The 27,479-nt window shown below is 47.1% G+C and overlaps 2 protein-coding genes across 2 annotated transcripts in view; one reads left to right on the top strand and one right to left on the bottom strand.

Annotated features, from left to right (window-relative positions):
• LOC310823883 (uncharacterized protein) overlaps positions 1-27,479 on the bottom strand; it is a 259,021-nt gene that overhangs the window by 146,002 nt on the left and 85,540 nt on the right. The window lies entirely within an intron of this gene.
• LOC310823940 (glutamate--cysteine ligase regulatory subunit-like) lies at positions 20,578-24,786 on the top strand. The gene is made up of 7 exons (XM_083696881.1): positions 20,578-20,906; positions 21,422-21,487; positions 23,220-23,304; positions 23,572-23,628; positions 23,773-23,984; positions 24,328-24,442; positions 24,565-24,786. The coding sequence occupies exons 1-7, from the start codon at positions 20,724-20,726 to the stop codon at positions 24,771-24,773; spliced, it is 927 nt and encodes a 308-aa protein (XP_083553007.1). The 5' UTR covers positions 20,578-20,723; the 3' UTR covers positions 24,774-24,786.

Below are 27,479 nucleotides of genomic sequence, written 5' to 3'. Positions count from 1 at the left end.
AAACACACACACACACACACACACACACACACACACACACACACACACACACACACACACACACACACACACACACACCTCCCTCACTAGAATAGAACTAATTTGCCTCAAATTTGAAGCTGAATGATAATTTCATTGGTTGGACTCAGTTATCAGATCTAGTTATCAGACATTGAGTCTATGAGGAACCAAACTCTCCAAACTGACCACTTGTTTTAGATTTGTAACCACCTCCATCCAATGGATGGGTTCATCATGAAACCTGATTCATCTGGATTGTGTGAATCCATAGCTATTCCACCATGGATTTCATGATTCCAAGTTGACATGTAATAAAAAATAAAAAACAAAAAACAATCAATCAAGTTTATTGATCCCTTGAAGTCTCATGCATAGCGAGCAGCGCTCATTATATGTGTTTCTTTGTCACTTTCTGTCACAGTAAAATCATTAAATAATTAATTTATAGGATGAAATTAATTTATTTCAAGAATACTTGAAATAAACAAGCAAATAGCCACTAATTCAGCGAGACAGCGGGCTTCGCGATGTTTGCGCGCCGCCATCTTGGTACACGCCCTCCCTGCGTGATTGGTGGATTTGGTAGCAGGCTAAGTTGAGTCGCTCAGACGCTGCCTTTTGATTGGTCGATTCGCACGTCCGTCTTCTTCGCTACACGTGTTGTCGGTATTGACAAACATTTCAGTGACAGTGACATGCGCGCGACGCATGCGCGCCGCCATCTTGGTTTTGATATCCAGTGGAGTATGTTCCATGTGAACGTAGTAGGGTTATCCAATGGAGTAGGCTGCATGCTAACGTTGCATTCATAGCCGGTGGAGTATGCTAAATGCTATTGTTGTATTCTTATCCAGTGAAGTAGGCTACATGCTAATATTAGCACTGCATCGCGCGCATGTCACTGAAATGTTTGTCAATACCGACAACACGTGTGGCGAAGAAGACGGACGTGCGAATCGACCAATCAAAAGGCACCGTCTGAGCGACTCAACCTAGCCTGCTACCAAATCCACCAATCACGCAGGGAGGGCGTGTACCAAGATGGCGGCGCGCATACATCGCGAAGCCCGCTGTCTCGCTGAATTAGTGGTTATTTGCTTGTTTATTTCAAGTATTCTCGCTAAAAACAGTTTAGCGTCCATATCGTACAGCCGACGACAACTTTTTGACATCGGCTCCGGCATTCCAGACATCTTTATCGACGCAATACCCTGAGATTAGAGCAGAACAGCGGGACCAGCTGACTCCGCTACACCGACCGGGATGGAAAACCCAGCCGAGGGAGCCGAGGTGGGCTGAGAGCTCGGCTCGAGATGACATCCACATCGACTCTCACTACCTCGTCTTTTCTCCTCACCGATGTTCCTTCCCTGGATGAGACAAGATGGATGAACTGCGGCTGCAGTTCTCACGGAAACCTGGCCCAACAGCGAGGGACCCGACAACGCTACCGAGCCAGCAGGGCGCTACGTCCTCCGAGCAGACAGAACAGCGGGGGGGGGGGGGGGGGGACTCCGGGTCAGACCAGAGGTGGAGGTTTGTGCATCGATGTGAACAAGACGTGGTCATAATGCACATATCCTTAGGTTTTTCTTTGAATACTACTGTTAATACACTGTACGTACTGTACATACCTGTTTATACTGTTCATACGGCGTTCCATATTGCACTAATACTGATCATATACTGCACTACCTGTAAATACTGTTCATTGCACTTTCTGCTATTTTGCACTTCTGGTTCGACGCTAACTGCATTTCGTTGTCTCTGTACTTGTACTCTGCACAATGACAATAAAGTTGAATCTAATCTAAACTAATATTTATTCTGCTATTTACTCTAATGTTACTGTTCATACATATATACTGCTTATACTGCATTGTCCATACAGCTCATATGCTGCTTACACTGTTCATACTGCATTTGATTGATTCTGCTAATAATGTTACTACTAATTCATATACTGTTAACACTGCACTACTTATACTATACTGCACTACTATATTGTGCATATACTGAACTACCTGTATATATTGTTCACACTGCACTTTTCTGCTTTTCTGGTTAGACGCTAACTGCATTTCGGCATGTCTCTGTACTTGTACTCTGCACAATGACAATAAAGTTGAATCTAATCTAATCTAACCAAAACAAAAGTGTTTGTGTTACTATGTAAGGTAAAATGCAAAGTGTTTTGTGTTTCTTTTGTATTTTACCCAATAAGGAAGTGCTTTCAGGGAAGTCCTTTTAAGGAAGTTTCTCTGTCCCTCAACTCTCAGTGTTACATAAAAGACATAATAATACATTCGAACCGTATAACAACAAAGCAATCAGGCTTCTAAATCCATCAAGACAAGAATCCAGTCAATCACTCTGGGATCACCTTGTTGTTCTGAACCATTCTTATCATGCTCATACTTGATTATGGACACAAGGGTACTTCTTGTTGGGGATTCCCACCACCTGACCTACTTCACCCCGTAGGCCTTACACAATAACCCCTTTTATGCAGTGGTAAAACTTTGTATCCTCTGTCTATCTATCTATCTATCTATCTATCTATCTATCTATCTATCTATCTGTCTGTCTGTCTGTCTGTCTGTCTGTCTGTCTGTCTGTCTGTCTCTGTCTGTCTGTCCACCTGTCCACCTGTCTGTCTGCGTGTCTGTCTGTCTGTCTCTCTCTCTCTCTCAGCCTGTCCTCTGATTTCTACCTCCACCAGCCTCTCCTGCTCAATAGTCTTAAATGGCTCTCACACACACACACACACACACACACACACACACACACACAGGAGCTGTCCGTGGTCCCGCACGGGGCTGCGTTCAGATAGAAATACATCACATGGAACAAGACACACGCCTCTCTGACGTGTAGAGTCATCATGAGGTCACGCGGTTGTTTGGTTCACAAATACCTTATTGATATGAACGCAGGTATCATCATCATCATCATCATCATCATCATCATATTAAAATGAAGGAACTTGACTGTGTGTTTTTTGTTTTTTTACTCATCTCCTTTGATGATTAGTCCACGCGCGTCACTCACTTTTGATTGATTACCTTTTGATTGAAAAGTTGTTGTTCATCATTGGGTTTGATATTTCATACGCAAATCAATTGAATTATATATCATATCAGGTTGTTGTAAAAACGTGGATTCTGACACGTCTGACCGGCCGGTGTAACGGTACCCGCGGGGACCCCGTGAGCGGAAGGCTGCCGGTTCGAACCCCGCCTCCGCCCCGGACATTTTTGAAGTCTTTCGGGGGGATTATTTATGTCACCTGTTATTGGTTTTGTACATTTAAGTCCACGCGTGTCGTGCTTTGCGTGTGGCACTCTGCGCTTGACTCCTTTTGTCATTTTGACATTTTGACATATCAATAAAATAGCTACAAGTAACAAGTTGTTTGTCTTCTCCTTCAATAAACGAACGAAACGCTCTGACCGGACTGTGTGTCGACCAGATTCAGATTGAAGTCAAAAGGCAAGCGATTGAATGTTTTCATGATAATGCTTAAAAACCTACCGCTAAGAGTCATAGTCTGATATTGAATTACTAGCTTTTTTGAATCATCTCATTCAGAATGAACATTTATCTTTGGTAATCATTCAACTTTTGATTCAGAAGTTGTTGTTGTTGTTGTTGTTGTTGCTGCTGTTGTTCATAATTGGATTTGATCTGAATTCCGACACGCCTGACCGGCCGGTGTAACGGTACCCGCGGGGACCCCGTGAGCGGAAGGCTGCCGGTTCGAACCCCGCCTCCGCCCCGGACATTTTTGAAGTCTTTTGGGGGGATTATTTATGTCACCTGTTATTGGTTTTGTACATTTAAATGTACAAATTGTGTCGTGTCGTGCTTTGCGTGTGGCACTCACTCTGCGCTTGACTCCTTTTTCTTTTGATTGAAAGGTTGTTCATAATTGTATTTGATCGGTTGTTTCCTTATTTTGATAGGAATTGATTTGTCATTCGATTGTGTTAAAGACATCTTTTCTTGAGAATTTTGACATATGTTTTGCTTTTTAGAGGTATTTTCCAAAATCTTCTTTTTCCATCGCTATTAGTCATTCAACCGGCCGGAATGTTGTTTCACATCCTTAGTCGGATGTGTTTTTAACCGAGCTGTGCCGACCGGCCGGTCTAGCGGTACCCACGGGGACCCCGTGAGCGGAAGGCTGCGGGTTCGAACCCCGCCTCCGCCCCCGAAGTTTTTGAAGTCCCTCTCTGTCCGGAGGAGGTAGAGCGCGCGCGCCTCTCATTTGGAGACCCCGATGAGTGCGCGTGCGGATTTGAATCTCGTTCTAGAAAAACCTCCGACGGGGCGACCGACTCCCCCGCTCGAGGGCGGCCACTTTGTTGATCTTTTTCAGCCGTGGGTCGTGAGCGGATCGGTGGTGCGAGGGGATGAGACGGACCCCCCGAGAGCGGAAGGGGGGCCGGTTCGAATCCGACAACGGGCGGACAGGGATTGAGCGGGGGGGCTCCGACGGGCGGCCGTCTTGACTCCCCCAGTTACGCCGTCTCATCATTAAACGATTCCACTACCGATCGCCATGGTGGGGGACGGAGGGGGGGGGGGGTGGGCACTATGCTACCCTTTAGGGTGACTCTTTTTTGCCCCCCCCCATGGCACTGGGAGGGAGGGAGGGAGGGAGGGAGGGAGGGAGGGAGGGAGGGATAGAGGGAGGGAAAACCTGTGACCCCTGCCCCGCCCCTCAGGGAGGAAGAGAGGGGAGGGAGGGAGGGAGGGAGGGAGAATGAGAATGACCTTTGACCCCTGAATGACAATGACCTTTGACCCCTGAATGACAATGACCTTTGACCCCTGAATGACGATGACCTTTGACCCCCTGAATGACGATGACCTTTGACCCCCTGAATGACGATGACCCCTGACCCCTTTCCCCCTCTCTCACACACACAGACACACACACACAGACACACACACACACACACACACACACACACACACACAGAGGAGCTGTCCGTGGTCCCGCACGGGGCTGCCTTCAGATAGAAATACATCACATGGAACAAGACACACGCCTCTCTGACGTGTAGAGTCATCATGAGGTCACGCGGTTGTTTGGTTCACAAATACCTTATTGATATGAACGCAGGTATCATCATCATCATCATCATCATCATCATCATCATCATCATCATCTTCATCATATTCAGCGGGGGGGCTCCGACGGGCGGCCGTCTTGACTCCCCCAGTTACGCCGTCTCATCATTAAACGATTCCACTACCGATCGCCATGGTGGGGGACGGAGGGGGGGGGGGGTGGGCACTATGCTACCCTTTAGGGTGACTCTTTTTTGCCCCCCCCCATGGCACTGGGAGGGAGGGAGGGAGGGAGGGAGGGAGGGAGGGATAGAGGGAGGGAAAACCTGTGACCCCTGCCCCGCCCCTCAGGGAGGAAGAGGGGGGAGGGAGGGAGGGAGGGAGGGAGAATGAGGGAGGGAGGGAGGGAGGATGACCTATGACCCCTGCCCCGCCCCTCAGGGAGGGAGGGAGGGAGGGAGGGAGGGAGAATGAGAATGACCTTTGACCCCTGAATGACAATGACCTTTGACCCCTGAATGACAATGACCTTTGACCCCTGAATGACGATGACCTTTGACCCCCTGAATGACGATGACCCCTGACCCCTTTCCCCCTCTCTCACACACACAGACACACACACACACAGACACACACACACACACACACACACACACACACACACAGAGGAGCTGTCCGTGGTCCCGCACGGGGCTGCCTTCAGATAGAAATACATCACATGGAACAAGACACACGCCTCTCTGACGTGTAGAGTCATCATGAGGTCACGCGGTTGTTTGGTTCACAAATACCTTATTGATATGAACGCAGGTATCATCATCATCATCATCATCATCATCATCATCATCATCATCATCTTCATCATATTCAAATGAAGGAACTTGACTGTGTGTTTTTTGTTTTTTTACTCATCTCCTTTGTTGTTGACATCAAACGTGATGTGTACGCTTTGAAAAAAAGCATTTTTGGTGGTTGATTATTGACCTGTCACCTGTTGTTTCTTTTGTACATTCAAGTCCACGCGCGTCACTCACTTTTGATTGATTCACTTTTGATTGAAAGGTTGTTGTTCATCATTGGGTTTGATATTTCATACGCAAATCAATTGAATTAACATGTGTCTTCATCATCTGATACGGGGAATGCAGTGGTATCACTGATACAGTGATACCACTGGATATCACTGTAATATTAGCATGTAGCCTACTTTATTGGATATGAATACAACATTAGCATTTAGCATACTCCACCGGCTATGAATGCAACGTTACCAAGATGGCGGCGTGCATGCATCGCGAAGCCCGCTGTCTCTCCAGAGTTTGCGAATTAGTGGCTATTTGCTTGTTTATTTCAAGTATTCTCGCTAAAAACAGTTTAGCGTCCATATCGTACAGCCGACGACAACTTCTGGACATCGGCTCCGGCATTCCAGACATCTTTTATCGACGCAATACCCTGAGATTAGAGCAGAACAGCGGGACCAGCTGACTCCGCTACACCGACCGGGATGGAAAACCCAGCCGAGGGAGCCGAGGTGGGCTGAGAGCTCGGCTCGAGATGACTCCACATCGACTCTCACTACCTCGTCTTTTCTCCTCACCGATGTTCCTTCCCTGGATGAGACAAGATGGATGAACTGCGGCTGCAGTTCTCACGGAAACCTGGCCCAACAGCGAGGGACCCGACAACGCTACCGAGCCAGCAGGGCGCTACGTCCTCCGAGCAGACAGAACAGCGGGGGGGGGGGGGACTCCGGGTCAGACCAGAGGTGGAGGTTTGTGCATCGATGTGAACAAGACGTGGTCATAATGCACATATCCTTAGGTTTTTCTTTTAATACTACTGTTAATACACTGTACGTACTGTACATACCTGTTTATACTGTTCATACGGCGTTCCATATTGCACTAATACTGATCATATACTGCACTACCTGTAAATACTGTTCATTGCACTTTCTGCTATTTTGCACTTCTGGTTCGACGCTAACTGCATTTCGTTGTCTCTGTACTTGTACTCTGCACAATGACAATAAAGTTGAATCTAATCTAAACTAATATTTATTCTGCTATTTACTCTAATGTTACTGTTCATACATATATACTGCTTATACTGCATTGTCCATACAGCTCATATGCTGCTTACACTGTTCATACTGCATTTGATTGATTCTGCTAATAATGTTACTACTAATTCATATACTGTTAACACTGCACTACTTATACTATACTGCACTACTATATTGTGCATATACTGAACTACCTGTATATATTGTTCACACTGCACTTTTCTGCTTTTCTGGTTAGACGCTAACTGCATTTCGGCATGTCTCTGTACTTGTACTCTGCACAATGACAATAAAGTTGAATCTAATCTAATCTAACCAAAACAAAAGTGTTTGTGTTACTATGTAAGGTAAAATGCAAAGTGTTTTGTGTTTCTTTTGTATTTTACCCAATAAGGAAGTGCTTTCAGGGAAGTCCTTTTAAGGAAGTTTCTCTGTCCCTCAACTCTCAGTGTTACATAAAAGACATAATAATACATTCGAACCGTATAACAACAAAGCAATCAGGCTTCTAAATCCATCAAGACAAGAATCCAGTCAATCACTCTGGGATCACCTTGTTGTTCTGAACCATTCTTATCATGCTCATACTTGATTATGGACACAAGGGTACTTCTTGTTGGGGATTCCCACCACCTGACCTACTTCACCCCGTAGGCCTTACACAATAACCCCTTTTATGCAGTGGTAAAACTTTGTATCCTCTGTCTATCTATCTATCTATCTATCTATCTATCTATCTGTCTGTCTGTCTGTCTGTCTGTCTGTCTGTCTGTCTGTCTGTCTCTGTCTGTCTGTCCACCTGTCCACCTGTCTGTCTGCGTGTCTGTCTGTCTGTCTCTCTCTCTCTCTCAGCCTGTCCTCTGATTTCTACCTCCACCAGCCTCTCCTGCTCAATAGTCTTAAATGGCTCTCACACACACACACACACACACACACACACACACACACACAGGAGCTGTCCGTGGTCCCGCACGGGGCTGCGTTCAGATAGAAATACATCACATGGAACAAGACACACGCCTCTCTGACGTGTAGAGTCATCATGAGGTCACGCGGTTGTTTGGTTCACAAATACCTTATTGATATGAACGCAGGTATCATCATCATCATCATCATCATCATCATCATATTAAAATGAAGGAACTTGACTGTGTGTTTTTTGTTTTTTTACTCATCTCCTTTGATGATTAGTCCACGCGCGTCACTCACTTTTGATTGATTACCTTTTGATTGAAAAGTTGTTGTTCATCATTGGGTTTGATATTTCATACGCAAATCAATTGAATTATATATCATATCAGGTTGTTGTAAAAACGTGGATTCTGACACGTCTGACCGGCCGGTGTAACGGTACCCGCGGGGACCCCGTGAGCGGAAGGCTGCCGGTTCGAACCCTGCCTCCGCCCCGGACATTTTTGAAGTCTTTCGGGGGGATTATTTATGTCACCTGTTATTGGTTTTGTACATTTAAGTCCACGCGTGTCGTGCTTTGCGTGTGGCACTCTGCGCTTGACTCCTTTTGTCATTTTGACATTTTGACATATCAATAAAATAGCTACAAGTAACAAGTTGTTTGTCTTCTCCTTCAATAAACGAACGAAACGCTCTGACCGGACTGTGTGTCGACCAGATTCAGATTGAAGTCAAAAGGCAAGCGATTGAATGTTTTCATGATAATGCTTAAAAACCTACCGCTAAGAGTCATAGTCTGATATTGAATTACTAGCTTTTTTGAATCATCTCATTCAGAATGAACATTTATCTTTGGTAATCATTCAACTTTTGATTCAGAAGTTGTTGTTGTTGTTGTTGTTGCTGCTGTTGTTCATAATTGGATTTGATCTGAATTCCGACACGCCTGACCGGCCGGTGTAACGGTACCCGCGGGGACCCCGTGAGCGGAAGGCTGCCGGTTCGAACCCCGTCTCCGCCCCGGACATTTTTGAAGTCTTTTGGGGGGATTATTTATGTCACCTGTTATTGGTTTTGTACATTTAAATGTACAAATTGTGTCGTGTCGTGCTTTGCGTGTGGCACTCACTCTGCGCTTGACTCCTTTTTCTTTTGATTGAAAGGTTGTTCATAATTGTATTTGATCGGTTGTTTCCTTATTTTGATAGGAATTGATTTGTCATTCGATTGTGTTAAAGACATCTTTTCTTGAGAATTTTGACATATGTTTTGCTTTTTAGAGGTATTTTCCAAAATCTTCTTTTTCCATCGCTATTAGTCATTCAACCGGCCGGAATGTTGTTTCACATCCTTAGTCGGATGTGTTTTTAACCGAGCTGTGCCGACCGGCCGGTCTAGCGGTACCCACGGGGACCCCGTGAGCGGAAGGCTGCGGGTTCGAACCCCGCCTCCGCCCCCGAAGTTTTTGAAGTCCCTCTCTGTCCGGAGGAGGTCGAGCGCGCGCGCCTCTCATTTGGAGACCCCGATGAGTGCGCGTGCGGATTTGAATCTCGTTCTAGAAAAACCTCCGACGGGGCGACCGACTCCCCCGCTCGAGGGCGGCCACTTTGTTGATCTTTTTCAGCCGTGGGTCGTGAGCGGATCGGTGGTGCGAGGGGATGAGACGGACCCCCCGAGAGCGGAAGGGGGGCCGGTTCGAATCCGACAACGGGCGGACAGGGATTGAGCGGGGGGGCTCCGACGGGCGGCCGTCTTGACTCCCCCAGTTACGCCGTCTCATCATTAAACGATTCCACTACCGATCGCCATGGTGGGGGACGGAGGGGGGGGGGGGGGTGGGCACTATGCTACCCTTTAGGGTGACTCTTTTTTGCCCCCCCCCATGGCACTGGGAGGGAGGGAGGGAGGGAGGGAGGGAGGGAGGGATAGAGGGAGGGAAAACCTGTGACCCCTGCCCCGCCCCTCAGGGAGGAAGAGGGGGGAGGGAGGGAGGGAGGGAGGGAGAATGAGGGAGGGAGGGAGGGAGGATGACCTATGACCCCTGCCCCGCCCCTCAGGGAGGGAGGGAGGGAGGGAGGGAGGGAGAATGAGAATGACCTTTGACCCCTGAATGACAATGACCTTTGACCCCTGAATGACAATGACCTTTGACCCCTGAATGACGATGACCTTTGACCCCCTGAATGACGATGACCCCTGACCCCTTTCCCCCTCTCTCACACACACAGACACACACACACAGACACACACACACACACACACACACACACACACACACAGAGGAGCTGTCCGTGGTCCCGCACGGGGCTGCCTTCAGATAGAAATACATCACATGGAACAAGACACACGCCTCTCTGACGTGTAGAGTCATCATGAGGTCACGCGGTTGTTTGGTTCACAAATACCTTATTGATATGAACGCAGGTATCATCATCATCATCATCATCATCATCATCATCATCATCATCATCATCTTCATCATATTCAAATGAAGGAACTTGACTGTGTGTTTTTTGTTTTTTTACTCATCTCCTTTGTTGTTGACATCAAACGTGATGTGTACGCTTTGAAAAAAAGCATTTTTGGTGGTTGATTATTGACCTGTCACCTGTTGTTTCTTTTGTACATTCAAGTCCACGCGCGTCACTCACTTTTGATTGATTCACTTTTGATTGAAAGGTTGTTGTTCATCATTGGGTTTGATATTTCATACGCAAATCAATTGAATTAACATGTGTCTTCATCATCTGATACGGGGAATGCAGTGGTGTCACTGATACAGTGATACCACTGGATATCACTGTAATATTAGCATGTAGCCTACTTTATTGGATATGAATACAACATTAGCATTTAGCATACTCCACCGGCTATGAATGCAACGTTACCAAGATGGCGGCGTGCATGCATCGCGAAGCCCGCTGTCTCTCCAGAGTTTGCGAATTAGTGGCTATTTCCGTGTTTATTTCAAGTATTCTCGCTAAAAACAGTTTAGCGTCCATATCGTACAGCCGACGACAACTTCTGGACATCGGCTCCGGCATTCCAGACATCTTTTATCGACGCAATACCCTGAGATTAGAGCAGAACAGCGGGACCAGCTGACTCCGCTACACCGACCGGGATGGAAAACCCAGCCGAGGGAGCCGAGGTGGGCTGAGAGCTCGGCTCAAGATAACATCCACATCGACTCTCACTACCTCGTCTTTTCTCCTCACCGATGTTCCTTCCCTGGATGAGACAAGATGGATGAACTGCGGCTGCAGTTCTCACGGAAACCTGGCCCAACAGCGAGGGACCCGACAACGCTACCGAGCCAGCAGGGCGCTACGTCCTCCGAGCAGACAGAACAGCGGGGGGGGGGGGGACTCCGGGTCAGACCAGAGGTGGAGGTTTGTGCATCGATGTGAACAAGACGTGGTCATAATGCACATATCCTTAGGTTTTTCTTTTAATACTACTGTTAATACACTGTACGTACTGTACATACCTGTTTATACTGTTCATACGGCGTTCCATATTGCACTAATACTGATCATATACTGCACTACCTGTAAATACTGTTCATTGCACTTTCTGCTATTTTGCACTTCTGGTTCGACGCTAACTGCATTTCGTTGTCTCTGTACTTGTACTCTGCACAATGACAATAAAGTTGAATCTAATCTAAACTAATATTTATTCTGCTATTTACTCTAATGTTACTGTTCATACATATATACTGCTTATACTGCATTGTCCATACAGCTCATATGCTGCTTACACTGTTCATACTGCATTTGATTGATTCTGCTAATAATGTTACTACTAATTCATATACTGTTAACACTGCACTACTTATACTATACTGCACTACTATATTGTGCATATACTGAACTACCTGTATATATTGTTCACACTGCACTTTTCTGCTTTTCTGGTTAGACGCTAACTGCATTTCGGCATGTCTCTGTACTTGTACTCTGCACAATGACAATAAAGTTGAATCTAATCTAATCTAACCAAAACAAAAGTGTTTGTGTTACTATGTAAGGTAAAATGCAAAGTGTTTTGTGTTTCTTTTGTATTTTACCCAATAAGGAAGTGCTTTCAGGGAAGTCCTTTTAAGGAAGTTTCTCTGTCCCTCAACTCTCAGTGTTACATAAAAGACATAATAATACATTCGAACCGTATAACAACAAAGCAATCAGGCTTCTAAATCCATCAAGACAAGAATCCAGTCAATCACTCTGGGATCACCTTGTTGTTCTGAACCATTCTTATCATGCTCATACTTGATTATGGACACAAGGGTACTTCTTGTTGGGGATTCCCACCACCTGACCTACTTCACCCCGTAGGCCTTACACAATAACCCCTTTTATGCAGTGGTAAAACTTTGTATCCTCTGTCTATCTATCTATCTATCTATCTATCTATCTATCTATCTATCTATCTATCTATCTGTCTGTCTGTCTGTCTGTCTGTCTGTCTGTCTGTCTGTCTGTCTGTCTGTCTGTCTCTCTCTGTCTGTCTGTCCACCTGTCCACCTGTCTTGTCTGTCTGCGTGTCTGTCTGTCTGTCTCTCTCTCTCTCTCAGCCTGTCCTCTGATTTCTACCTCCACCAGCCTCTCCTGCTCAATAGTCTTAAATGGCTCTCACACACACACACACACACACACACACACACACACACAGGAGCTGTCCGTGGTCCCGCACGGGGCTGCGTTCAGATAGAAATACATCACATGGAACAAGACACACGCCTCTCTGACGTGTAGAGTCATCATGAGGTCACGCGGTTGTTTGGTTCACAAATACCTTATTGATATGAACGCAGGTATCATCATCATCATCATCATCATCATCATCATATTAAAATGAAGGAACTTGACTGTGTGTTTTTTGTTTTTTTACTCATCTCCTTTGATGATTAGTCCACGCGCGTCACTCACTTTTGATTGATTACCTTTTGATTGAAAAGTTGTTGTTCATCATTGGGTTTGATATTTCATACGCAAATCAATTGAATTATATATCATATCAGGTTGTTGTAAAAACGTGGATTCTGACACGTCTGACCGGCCGGTGTAACGGTACCCGCGGGGACCCCGTGAGCGGAAGGCTGCCGGTTCGAACCCCGCCTCCGCCCCGGACATTTTTGAAGTCTTTCGGGGGGATTATTTATGTCACCTGTTATTGGTTTTGTACATTTAAGTCCACGCGTGTCGTGCTTTGCGTGTGGCACTCTGCGCTTGACTCCTTTTGTCATTTTGACATTTTGACATATCAATAAAATAGCTACAAGTAACAAGTTGTTTGTCTTCTCCTTCAATAAACGAACGAAACGCTCTGACCGGACTGTGTGTCGACCAGATTCAGATTGAAGTCAAAAGGCAAGCGATTGAATGTTTTCATGATAATGCTTAAAAACCTACCGCTAAGAGTCATAGTCTGATATTGAATTACTAGCTTTTTTGAATCATCTCATTCAGAATGAACATTTATCTTTGGTAATCATTCAACTTTTGATTCAGAAGTTGTTGTTGATTTGATCTGAATTCCGACACGCCTGACCGGCCGGTGTAACGGTACCCGCGGGGACCCCGTGAGCGGAAGGCTGCCGGTTCGAACCCCGCCTCCGCCCCGGACATTTTTGAAGTCTTTTGGGGGGATTATTTATGTCACCTGTTATTGGTTTTGTACATTTAAATGTACAAATTGTGTCGTGTCGTGCTTTGCGTGTGGCACTCACTCTGCGCTTGACTCCTTTTTCTTTTGATTGAAAGGTTGTTCATAATTGTATTTGATCGGTTGTTTCCTTATTTTGATAGGAATTGATTTGTCATTCGATTGTGTTAAAGACATCTTTTCTTGAGAATTTTGACATATGTTTTGCTTTTTAGAGGTATTTTCCAAAATCTTCTTTTTCCATCGCTATTAGTCATTCAACCGGCCGGAATGTTGTTTCACATCCTTAGTCGGATGTGTTTTTAACCGAGCTGTGCCGACCGGCCGGTCTAGCGGTACCCACGGGGACCCCGTGAGCGGAAGGCTGCGGGTTCGAACCCCGCCTCCGCCCCCGAAGTTTTTGAAGTCCCTCTCTGTCCGGAGGAGGTCGAGCGCGCGCGCCTCTCATTTGGAGACCCCGATGAGTGCGCGTGCGGATTTGAATCTCGTTCTAGAAAAACCTCCGACGGGGCGACCGACTCCCCCGCTCGAGGGCGGCCACTTTGTTGATCTTTTTCAGCCGTGGGTCGTGAGCGGATCGGTGGTGCGAGGGGATGAGACGGACCCCCCGAGAGCGGAAGGGGGGCCGGTTCGAATCCGACAACGGGCGGACAGGGATTGAGCGGGGGGGCTCCGACGGGCGGCCGTCTTGACTCCCCCAGTTACGCCGTCTCATCATTAAACGATTCCACTACCGATCGCCATGGTGGGGGACGGAGGGGGGGGGGGGGTGGGCACTATGCTACCCTTTAGGGTGACTCTTTTTTGCCCCCCCCCATGGCACTGGGAGGGAGGGAGGGAGGGAGGGAGGGAGGGAGGGATAGAGGGAGGGAAAACCTGTGACCCCTGCCCCGCCCCTCAGGGAGGAAGAGGGGGGAGGGAGGGAGGGAGGGAGGGAGGGAGGGAGGGAGGGAGAATGAGGGAGGGAGGGAGGGAGGATGACCTATGACCCCTGCCCCGCCCCTCAGGGAGGGAGGGAGGGAGGGAGGGAGGGAGAATGAGAATGACCTTTGACCCCTGAATGACAATGACCTTTGACCCCTGAATGACAATGACCTTTGACCCCTGAATGACGATGACCTTTGACCCCCTGAATGACGATGACCCCTGACCCCTTTCCCCCTCTCTCACACACACAGACACACACACACAGACACACACACACACACACACACACACACACACACACACACACAGAGGAGCTGTCCGTGGTCCCGCACGGGGCTGCCTTCAGATAGAAATACATCACATGGAACAAGACACACGCCTCTCTGACGTGTAGAGTCATCATGAGGTCACGCGGTTGTTTGGTTCACAAATACCTTATTGATATGAACGCAGGTATCATCATCATCATCATCATCATCATCATCATCATCATCTTCATCATATTCAAATGAAGGAACTTGACTGTGTGTTTTTTGTTTTTTTACTCATCTCCTTTGTTGTTGACATCAAACGTGATGTGTACGCTTTGAAAAAAAGCATTTTTGGTGGTTGATTATTGACCTGTCACCTGTTGTTTCTTTTGTACATTCAAGTCCACGCGCGTCACTCACTTTTGATTGATTCACTTTTGATTGAAAGGTTGTTGTTCATCATTGGGTTTGATATTTCATACGCAAATCAATTGAATTAACATGTGTCTTCATCATCTGATACGGGGAATGCAGTGGTATCACTGATACAGTGATACCACTGGATATCACTGTAATATTAGCATGTAGCCTACTTTATTGGATATGAATACAACATTAGCATTTAGCATACTCCACCGGCTATGAATGCAACGTTACCAAGATGGCGGCGTGCATGCATCGCGAAGCCCGCTGTCTCTCCAGAGTTTGCGAATTAGTGGCTATTTGCTTGTTTATTTCAAGTATTCTCGCTAAAAACAGTTTAGCGTCCATATCGTACAGCCGACGACAACTTCTGGACATCGGCTCCGGCATTCCAGACATCTTTTATCGACGCAATACCCTGAGATTAGAGCAGAACAGCGGGACCAGCTGACTCCGCTACACCGACCGGGATGGAAAACCCAGCCGAGGGAGCCGAGGTGGGCTGAGAGCTCGGCTCAAGATAACATCCACATCGACTCTCACTACCTCGTCTTTTCTCCTCACCGATGTTCCTTCCCTGGATGAGACAAGATGGATGAACTGCGGCTGCGGATCCCCCCCCCCCCCCCCCCCCCACACACACACACACACACACACACACACACATGGATGACGGACTGCAACATGATGGTTCTCACGGAAACCTGGCCCAACAGCGAGGTGTGGTGGGAGGGGGGGCTGCTCTGTCTTCACTCTCTGAATATGTTGCCCTCCTCAAATCCTGACCCACCTGGCCTTAGATCAGCTCATGGGACTCCACAATACTGCACTAACCCAATAGCAAGCAAATACATTATACCAGACGTAGAAATTCAGTCACGACAAATGCATCCATGGTTGCTTGCTCCCCTGTTGAGAGCAACTATAACTCTCACTTATGCATTCTTATCATAATGCACCACAGTGATCTTTTGGCTGCATGTAGCTGCTCTCTGCTGGACTGGGGAGTCCACCCTGTCAACTACAGACACTGAGGTGAGGTCTGAGACTATTCTTGTTGTCAGACACGTCATTACTAAGTGTCTGTTACATTATCAATGATACTCTTGTTGCTCTGCAAGGCTCAATGATTGAGACAGACAATGTCCATTATCTTCCAATCAATTCCTATATCATGGTTGTGTGTGTGTGTGTGTGTGTGTGTGTGTGTGTGTGTCTGTGTCTGTGTCTGTGTCTGTGTCTTAGTGTGTGTGTGTGTGTGTGTGTAGTGTGGTGGGGTGGGCACTCTCTCAATAACCTTTCTTTCCTCAATTCCTCACCAATCTGGCCTGAGATCAGCTGATGGGGCTACACAACCCAATAGCAATCAAATATACCAGACTGAGAAATACATTGACTACAAACATGCCTGTGATTGGCTTGAATAATGAATTCTTATCATAATGCACCTCAGTGATCGTTTGGCAACATGTATTTATTCCTCATTCAGGCTGAATGGATGTGACCTCATTGGGAGATGCTGTGAAGCGTTGGCCTCAGCTCTCAGCTCAGACTCCTGCCACCTGAGAGAGCTGGACCTCAGTCATAATGATCTAGGTGACGGGGGGGTGAAGCTGCTCTCTGCTGGACTGGGGAGTCCACACTGTCAACTACAGACACTAAGGTGAGGTCTGAGACTATTCTTGTTGTCAGACACATCATTCCTAAGTTACATTATCATTCTATGGAATCAATGATACTTGCACTGAAAGGCTCAATAATTGAGACAGACAAAGGACATTATCTTCCAATCAATTCCTATAGTGTGTGTACGTGTGCGTGTGTGTGTGTGTGTGTGTGTGTGTGTGTGTGTGTGTGTGTGTGTGTGTGGTGGGAGGGGGTCTGCTCTGTCTTCACTTTCTGAATATGTTGCCCTACTCAAATCCTGACCCACCTGGCCTTAGATCAGCTCATGGGACTACACAATACTGCACTAACCCAATAGCTAGCAAATACATTATACCAGACGTAGAAATCCAGTCACTACAAATGTATCCATGGTTGCTTGCTCCCCTGTTGAGAGCAACTATAAGTCTCACTCATGAATTCTTGCACCACAGTGATCGTTTGGCTGCATGTATTTATTTGTATTCCTCATTCATATGTGGCCTTTCAACTGCCAAACGAAGAGGATTTAAAGCTGCACATGTACATTAGAGAGGAATAATCAGATTCTTGATATCAGATGGAGTGACACTATTTCCCCTGGTTGTCAGGCTGTAGAGTCCCAGAGGAAGGCTGTGTTTCTCTGGCTTCAGCTCTGAGGTCTAAGCCCTCCAACCTGAGAGAGCTCTCACCTGCAGTACCGCTCCCTGCCATGGGAGGCATGGCTCTCATGAGAAGACTTCACCTGTCCCCTGCAGTACCGCTCCCTGCCATGGGAGGCATGGCTCTAATGAGAAGACTTCACCTGTCACCTGCAGTACCTCTGACCCCCAGACCCCCAGACCTCCAGACCCCCAGACCCCCAGACCCCCAGAACCCTATCCCCCAGATCTCTAGCCCTCAGATGGGGGCACCACCTGGTGGTCATTTACTAGTATTACAACAACAGAGAGATTAGAATCCAGCCAGTTAGCAATAAGCACTGAACCCAGAATTTGAACCTGAAATATTCTTTATAACATCACAGATCTTTTATAATGGAACAGTGTAATAGAACATCAGTGTAATAGAACAGTGTAATAGAACATCAGTGTAATAGAACAGTGTAATAGAACAGTGTAATAGAACATTAGTGTAATAGAACAGTGTAATAGAACATCAGTGTAATAGAACAGTGTAATAGAACAGTGTAATAGAACAGTGTAATAGAACAGTGTAATAGAACAGTGTAATAGAACATCAGTGTAATAGAACATTAGTGTAATAGAACATCAGTGTAATAGAACATTAGTGTAATAGAACATCAGTGTAATAGAACAGTGTAATAGAACATTAGTGTAATAGAACAGTGTAATAGAACAATGTAATGGAACGTTAGTGTAATAGAACATCAGTGTAATAGAACATTAGTGTAATAGAACATCAGCGTAATAGAACATCAGTGTAATAGAACAGTGTAATAGAACATCAGTGTAATAGAACATCAGTGTAATAGAACAGTGTAATAGAACATCAGTGTAATAGAACATCAGTGTAATAGAACAGTGTAATAGAACATCAGTGTAATAGAACATTAGTGTAATAGAACATTAGTATAATAGAACATTAGTGTAATAGAACATCAGTGTAATAGAATATTAGTGTAATAGAACAGTGTAATAGAACAGTGTAATAGAACAGTGTAATAGAACATTAGTGTAATAGAACATCAGTGTAATAGAATATTAGTGTAATAGAACAGTGTAATAGAACAGTGTAATAGAACAGTGTAATAGAACATTAGTGTAATAGAACATCAGTGTAATAGAACATTAGTGTAATAGAACAGTGTAATAGAACAGTGTAATAGAACATCAGTGTAATAGAACATTAGTGTAATAGAACATCAGTGTAATAGAACATCAGTGTAATAGAACATTAGTGTAATAGAACATTAGTGTAATAGAACATTAGTGTAATTGAACATCAGTGTAATAGAACATCAGTGTAATAGAACATCAGTGTAATAGAACATTAGTGTAATAGAACATCAGTGTAATAGAACATTAGTGTAATAGAACATCAGTGTAATATAACATTAGTGTAATAGAACATCAGTGTAATAGAACGTTAGTTTAATAGAACATTAGTGTAATAGAACATCAGTGTAATTGAACATCAGTGTAATTGAACATTAGTGTAATAGAACATCAGTGTAATAGAACGTTAGTTTAATAGAACATTAGTGTAATAGAACATTAGTATAATAAAACATTAGTGTAATAGAACATCAGTGTAATAGAACAGTGTAATAGAACATTAGTATAATAAAACATTAGTGTAATAGAACATCAGTGTAATAGAACATTAGTATAATAAAACGTTAGTGTAATAGAACATTTATGTAATAGAACATTAGTGTAATAGAACATTTATGTAATAGAACATTAGTGTAATAGAACATCAGTGTAATATAATCTTAGTATAATAGAAAAGTAGTATAATAGAACATCAGTGGAAACCAAAGGGGACGTTTTCTTTCCAGTGTTAACACTTCACTTAGCAACGTCATGACAACCCAAATGTGCAGACAGGCCTAGGAGACGAGTTAACCTTGACCCTAACCCTGACTCTAACCCTGACCCTGACTCTGACCCTAACCCTAACCCTAACTCTGACCCTGAACCTGACTCTGACCCTGACCCTAACCCTAACTCTAACCCTGACCCTGACCCTAACCCTAAACCCTGATCCTAGGGGATGAGTTAACTTTAACCCTTAACCCTGACCCTAACCCTAGGGCTAGTAGAACCATGTAGTTAGGCTCTTCAAACCCACCTCCTCGTTGCTAGGCAACCCCCCCCCTTTTCCCTCCACCGTTCGTATTTTACGACATTTTTTAGAAAAAAATGTTTTATGAAACTCCTTCAAACCACACACTCTCCCCACCCCCTCGTTGCTAGGTAACCCACCATATCCCGTCCCTTTCCGACATTTTCTTTTCCTTTACGACATTCCCTCAAACACACCAACCTCCCTTATTTTACGACATTTACTATTATTATTATTATTATTATTATTATTATTATTATTATTATATCTTTACGACATTTACTTCTTCTTTACGAGAGAAGGGGAGACAGACACCATGGAAACCACCACCACCACCGACACCGGCGGCTCCTCTGGTACTCGTAGCGGGTCCTCTGGGACCGTCTCCCCCGGTGGTACCGTCTCCTCTACCGGCTCTGAGGCTAATGATAACGGGGCTAACTAACGAAGCTAACGAATTTACCTACCGAGTGCAGTGTTGATGGGGTGCTAAAGGCTAATGCTAACTGGCTCTAACGAACTGACCGTGTGTGTGTGTGTGTGTGGAAACGCGTCGTGTCATCATTACTCGACATTCCCTCAAACCCACCCCCTCGTTGCTAGGCAACCCCCCCCCCTTTCCCTCCACCGTTCGTATTTGTTTTGAAAAAATATTTTTACGACAGTCCTTCAAACCACACACACACTCTCCCCACCCCCTCGTTGCTAGGTAACCCACCATATCCCGTCCCTTTCCGACATTTTCTTTTCCTTTACGACATTCCCTCAAACCCACCAACTGTTCCTCGTTGCTAGACAACCCCACCCCTCCCTCATTTTACGATATCTTTTTATTATTATTATTATTATTATTATTATTATTATTATATCTTTACGACATTTACTTCTTCTTTACGAGAGAAGGGGAGACAGACACCATGGAAACCACCACCACCACCGACACCGGCGGCTCCTCTGGTACTCGTAGCGGGTCCTCTGGGACCGTCTCCCCCGGTGGTACCTCGTTTCTGACCCGGGCCACGACGCTCAACCTCCACACCGGGAACCTCGTCAACCGGAGCCGGCTGAAGAAGAAGTGTCCGTCGTCCCCGAGTGAGGAGGTAAGAAGGGCGGGGGGGGGGGTCGGGAGGCTAGAGGCTAATGCTAACGGGGCTAACGAAGCTAACGAATTTACCTACCGAGTGCAGTGTTGACGGGGTGCTAAAGGCTAATGCTAACTGGAGCTAACGAATTTACCTACCGAGTGCAGTGTTGACGGGGTGCTAAAGGCGAATGCTAACTGGAGCTAACGAAGCTAACGAATTTACCTACAGAGTGCAGTGTTGACGGGGTGCTAAAGGCTAATGCTAACTGGAGCTAACGAAGCTAACGAATTTACCTACCGAGTGCAGTGTTGACGGGGTGCTAAAGGCGAATGCTAACTGGCTCTAACGAACTGACCGTGTGTGTGTATTATGAATGTGATTAAATAAATACTAAATATGTCGTTTTATTGTCATTTTCTGTCTGTCTGTCTGACCTGTTGTTGCCCTCCAGCTCCAGGATTGTATCCGCGCCATGCTGTCTCTGACCTGTCTGTCTCTCTATCTGACCTGTCTGTCTGTTGTTGCCGTAGCTCCAGGACTGTATCCGCGCCACGCTGAGTGACTGGTCCTCTGAGACGCCGTCGGCCGGGGAGAAGGTGAGACTCATCCCTCTCTTCTCTCTCTCCTTTCCTGTCTCTCTCTTCCTTCCCTCCTTTCTTGTCTTCCTTACCTCCCTCCCTCCTGTCTCTCTCTCTCTCTCCTTCTCTCCCTCCCTCCCTTCCCTCCTTTCTTGTTTCCTGTCTTCTTTCCTTACTGTCGGCGGAGGAGAAGGTGAGACTCATCCCTCTCTTCCCTCCCTCCTTTCCTTCGTCTCTCTCTGGATGCTCCACACGCACAGACACGCACACCCACATACAGGCACACTCACGCGCCCAGAGGCGTCAATGTTTAGTGAGTCAAGTGGCAACGTGTGTGTGTGTGTGTGGGTGCTCCTGAGAGAGGGAGACACACACACTCACACAGACACACCCGTGTTTAGTGAGTCAAGTGACAACTTCATATTTATATTTATTCTGCTATCTACCTCATGTTACTGAGATAGATAGATAGAAACTTTATTTATCCCAGGGGGAAATTCAGGTTCCAAGTAGCGTACAGACATAGGGGTATCACACATAACATACACATACAACATTAGCAGTATTTTATACAGGCGAGGTGCAGTTGTAAATGTCTTTGCAGTTAGGTGAGGTGCTAAAAGGTAAGGTGCAATTATAGCATTAAATACTAAAAACTAAATACGGGCTACATAAATATGGACTATTTTTAAAGTGCATTTAGTCCCGGCTGGTGGAGGGAGGTAGGGGCTCTGTATGAGACCTAGCATAGCTAGTAAACATTGTAGATAATGAGGTGAAACAGTGACATGATACATGATGGTGATGTGATACAGAGGGTGGAGGTTATGCAGAGAAGTCCATCTCTTTGCCCTTGATTGACATGTTGTAGAGTTGTATGGCTCTGGGGACAAATGATTTAGTCAGTCTGTCAGTTTTGCTTGTCAGTGCTCGTAGCCTCCAGCTGATCAAGCTCTTCTGCTGGATGATGGTGTGGTACAGTGGGTGACCTTCATTGTCCATGATGGTGAGCAGTTTGCTCAGAGTTCTTTTTTCCATTACTGAAGTCATGCTCTCCTGTTAATACACATATATACTGCTAGACTGCATTACCCATACAGCTCATATGCTGCTACACTGTTCATACTGGAACTATTTATTCTGCTATAATGCTATAATGCTACTGCTAATTCATATACTGCACTACTTACTGCTCATATATTGCACTACCTGTAAATACTGTTCATTGCACTTTCTGCTATTTTGCACTTCTGGTTAGACGCTAACTGCATTTCGTTGTCTCTGTACTTGTACTCTGCACAATGACAATAAAGTTGAATCTAATCTAAAACGTGTGTGTGGGTGGGTGCTCCTGAGACAGGGAGAGAGAGAGGGAGACACACACACAGGCAGGGAGACGGGGGGGAGGCAGAGAGGGGGGGGGGTTAAACAGGGAGGGAGGTTCTGCTGAGGTCAGCTAATCTCTCTCTCTGGTTCGACTAGTCTGGTCTGTCTCTAACCTGTCTCTCTCTCTCTAACCTGTCTGTCTGTCCAGGAGTCAGACGTCCTGGACTGCTCCCCCCCCCCAGGCACGCCTGTCTGTCTTTCTGTAATCTGTCTGTCCTGAACCTGTTTGTCTCTCAGACCTGTCTGTCTCTCCAGGAGTCTGACGTCCTGGACTGTTCCGGCCATCACGCCTGTCTGTCTCTCTCTATAACCTTTCTGTCTGTTTACCTGTCTCTCTCTCTCTCTAACCTGTCTGTCTCTCCAGGAGTCTGACGTCCTGGACTGCTCCACCCCCCAGGCGGCCGAGACCACCATCACACCGGAGGAGAGGGAGGAGCTGAAGGTGTCTGGTACGCTACGACAAGCTAACGCAGGCTAACGCTACGCTAATGCAGGCTAAGGCAGGCTCACGCAGGCTAACACATGATACCGCCACCACATGCTGCCGCACGCTAACACACACCACGATAACACATGCTAATAAATGCTAGTGCATGCTAACACCGGCTCACACGCACCACGATAACACACGCTAACCCAGGGCTAACAAACGATACCAGCCCATGATTACACACGACGCGACCACACGTTAACCCAGGCTAACGTTGTCGTTGCAGTCAAGCTGTTCCTGTGCGAGTCGGACCAGTCGTGCATCAGACAGGCTGTCGACCTGGGTGAGTCCTGCCTGCCTGCCTGTCTGTTTGTCTCTCCCCTCCACAGCCTGTCTCACCCTCACCCTGGCGACCAGGAGGACAACATCCCCCCCCCCACACCCAGACCCTCTCGGACCTCTAACCTGTCTCCCTCCCCCCCAACAGCCTGTCTTACTCTCGCCCTCTCCCAACTCGACTCGGTCATCCTGGCGCCCCCTCCCGGCCCCCCGGGGGACGACCACGCCCCCCAGACCCTCTCGGACCTGCGGCCGGCGTGGGTTGTCTTGGAAACGCTGGTAGCGTCCGGGAAGGTGGTCGCCATCGGGACGTCGGACCTGGACAAGGGCCTCCTGGAGGAGCTGCACGACTGGGCCCAGGTGGGTGTCTGTCTGTCTGTCTGTTCCTGACCTGTCTGTCTGTCTGTCTTTCCTGGACAAGGGCCTCCTGGAGGAGTTGTACGACTGGGACCAGGTGGGTGTCTGTCTCTGACCTGTCTGTCTGTCCTGGACAAGGGCCTCCTGGAGGAGCACTACGACTGGGCCCAGGTGGGTGTCTGTCTGTCTGTCCTGGGCTGGGGGTATCTGTCTCTCTCTCCATGTCCAAGGTGAAACCCCACCAGTAACCAGGTCAACCTGAGGGCGTACGTCAACTGTCTGTCTCTCTCTGTCCCAACCAAGCAGTTAACAGTGTCTCTCTCTCTCTCTCTCTTCCGTATTCAAGGTGAAGCCCACCAGTAACCAGGTCAACCTGGCATCCTGTTGTGTGATGCCCCCCGATCTGACAGCGTACGCCAAGCAGGCGGGGGTCCAGCTACTGACCCACAACGACCCCAAAGGTGGGTGTCTGTCTGTGTGTCTCTCTCTGACTTGTCTATCCCCCCTCTAACCTAACCTCCCTCTCCATCTGAGCTGTCTGTCTCTCTCCCTCTAACCTGTCTGTCTCTCTGTCGTCTTCCAGAGCTCATCACGTCGGCGGGCTTCCAGGAGGCGCTCCGTGAGAGCGCGGCATTAGCGACGGCGTCCCACGGCGACACCGACCGTGATGACCGTGGTGACGCGGCGTCGGCGTGGCGCCTCCGCTGGGTCCTGCGCTACGCCATCATCGTCAAGAGCCGCGGCATCATCAAGGCCAAGGGCTACCTGGTCCACGCCACCCGGGTAGCATAGCATAGTCTGGTGTAGTCGAGGATAGCCTAGTGTAGTGTAGCCTTAGCGTAGCATCGTGTAGCCTTGGTTAGCCTGGTTAGCGTATGCCGGACGACACCTAGGTTCAGTTGAAAGGCTTAGCTACGGGTTTAGCCACGCTAGGGTTAGCTCATAGCGGCTAACGTGAACCAGACGTTGGTTGGGGCCTGCTGTTAGCGCTGATGTTGAAGTGCCTGTCTGCCTGTCTGTCAGAGTACACTAGCTAGCGGCTAGGTGGCTAAAACATGCTAGGTAGCAGCTAGGTGGCTACTCACACCCACACACATTTGATTGAATTGATGACTAATAAAATAATTCATGGATTAAAAAAAAACAGATGATGTCGTTTTGGTTATTTCATTAAAAAGGGAGGGAGGGGGAGGCGTCTGGTTGATACCCTGACCCTATCCCTGTAGGGCGTCTGTGACCCCCCCACTACCCCCCTGTACCAACCCTAACCCTAGAGACCTCTTCACCCCCACTAAACCTAACCCTAACTCCCTATCAGCTCGTGAGGACAGTTAGGGGTTAGGTTTAGGGTTAACCGTTGCCGAGAAAAAGTCAAGCGGGAAAAGATTTTGATTTTTTAAATGATGGGTATGTCACACACATGTTTTCTGTTTTGGGTTAGGGTTAACCCTAGTACAGGGGGGTGGTGGGGGTGAAGAGGTCTCTAGGGTTAGGGTTAGTACAGGGGGGTGGTGGGGGTGAAGAGGTCTCTAGGGTTAGGGTTAGTACAGGGGGGTGGTGGGGGTGAAGAGGTCTCTAGGGTTAGGGTTAGTACAGGGGGGTGGTGGTGGTGAAGAGGTCTCTAGGGTTAGGGTTAGTACAGGGGGGTGGTGGGGGTGAAGAGGTCTCTAGGGTTAGGGTTAGTGCAGGGGGGTCATCAATTCAATCAAATGTGTGTGTGTGGGTGTGTGTAGCCACCTAGCTGCTACCTAGCGTACTCTGACTGACAGACAGACAGACACAGACAGACATACAGACAGGCACTTCAACATCAGCGCTAACAGCAGGCCCCAACCAACCAACCAATGTCTGGTTCACGTTAGCCGCTATGAGCTAACCCTAGCGTACCTAACCTAACCCTAAGCGTGGCTAAACCCAAGCGCCGTCCGGCAAACGCTAACCAGGCTAACCAAGGCTACACGATGCTACGCTAAGGCTACACTACACTAGGCTAGCCTCGACTACACCAGACTATGCTACGCTACGCTACCCGGGTGGCGTGGACCAGGTAGCCCTTGGCCTTGATGATGCCGCGGCTCTTGACGATGATGGTGTAGCGCAGGACCCAGCGGAGGCGCCAGGCCGACGCCGCGTCACCGCGGTTACGGTCGCCGCGGTCATCACGGAGCGCCTCCTGGAAGCCCGCCGACGTGATGAGCTCTGGAAGACGACAGAGAGACAGGTCAAAGACAGACAGACAGCTCAGAGGGAGAGGGGGGGAGGGAGAGAGAGAGACAGGTTAGAGGGGAGACAGACAGGTCAGAGAGAGAGAGACAGCGCCTCCTGGAAGCCCGCCGCCGAGATGAGCTCTGGAAGGAGAGAGAGAGAGAGACAGGTTAGAGGGAGAGACAGACATGGAAAGAGAGGGAGGGAGAGAGAGAGTCAGGTCAGAGAGAGACAGACAGCTCAGATGAAGAGGGAGGTTAGGTTAGAGGGGGGACAGACAGGTCAGAGAGAGACAGACAGGTCAGGGACAGAGAGAGAGACACACAGACAGACACCCCCAGACAGACACCCACCTTTGAGGTCGTTGTGGGTCAGTAGCTGGACCCCCGCCTGCTTGGCGTACACCGTCAGATCGGGGGGCATCACACAACAGGATGCCAGGTTGACCTGGTTGTAGTGACTAAAACATTTCCTATTGTATATCGCTCAGGGTCTGGCTAGGTAGGCTGTAGTAGACGCTAGTAGAACAAACGGAGACGAGAGTTACGTTGAAATAAAATGATCTTCGGTTTATTGTTCCATTTTCCACAAAAATGATATTCAAAATGCAGGCTATCAAAATTATAAAGCAATCTAGTAAGCTAAAATATGCTACCATTTGCGAACAAACAAACAGGCTGTCAAGGTCAAGATCAAGGTCTAAAGACTGTGTGCTTTCCTAGCCAAAAACCCCTACTGGTAGCCTTGGCACTTCCTATATAATAACGGACCTCTCCACCTGCAGGGGGAGCCACTAAACAGAAATCACCGTCACACATATTACAACATAGAAAATGAGCACTTTATGTCCCAAAAGAAAAATATAGAAATTGGCTCCTACATAACCGGCCCCTAATTGTATCACAAAAACAATTACTTATATCAATTTAAAGGAGCCTATGTTACTTCAATCATTAACAAACTTAGAAATATCGATGATTTCAATAATAATAAACATTGTGTGAGGTGTGACGATCTACTTGACCTTTAGGTAGACCTCAATGGGTTCCTGAAGCCGGATGGCTGCTACTATTCTGTGTCTTCTAGCAGCAGACAGAGCTTTGTTATGGGTCTCTCCAGAACGCTGGTTTGTGTCTTGACTTTGACAGCTCTCACCAGGCCTTTGGAGTCCGACTTCACCTCCAACACTCTTCCTAAGACCCATGAGCCGCGTGGTGCAGAGGAATCGACCACCATCACCACGTCTCCAGGAGTGAAGCTTCTCCTCTTCGTGCACCATTTTTGTCTCTCCTG

Source organism: Argentina silus, assembly GCF_951799395.1.
Source record: "Argentina silus genome assembly, chromosome: Y".
NCBI lineage: Eukaryota > Metazoa > Chordata > Actinopteri > Argentiniformes > Argentinidae > Argentina > Argentina silus.
This window is presented reverse-complemented; position numbering and strand designations above follow the sequence as displayed.

What these genes read in the sequence shown, in the direction of transcription:
- LOC310823940 (XM_083696881.1), top strand. Translation starts at nt 20,724, where the DNA reads ATGGAAACCACCACCACCACCGACACCGGCGGCTCCTCTGGTACTCGT. An exon ending in GGAGGAGCTGAAGGTGTCTG is followed by an intron (nt 23,305 to 23,571) that starts GTACGCTACGAC and finishes TTGTCGTTGCAG; the next exon opens with TCAAGCTGTTCCTGTGCGAG. An exon ending in CAGACAGGCTGTCGACCTGG is followed by an intron (nt 23,629 to 23,772) that starts GTGAGTCCTGCC and finishes CCCCCCCAACAG; the next exon opens with CCTGTCTTACTCTCGCCCTC.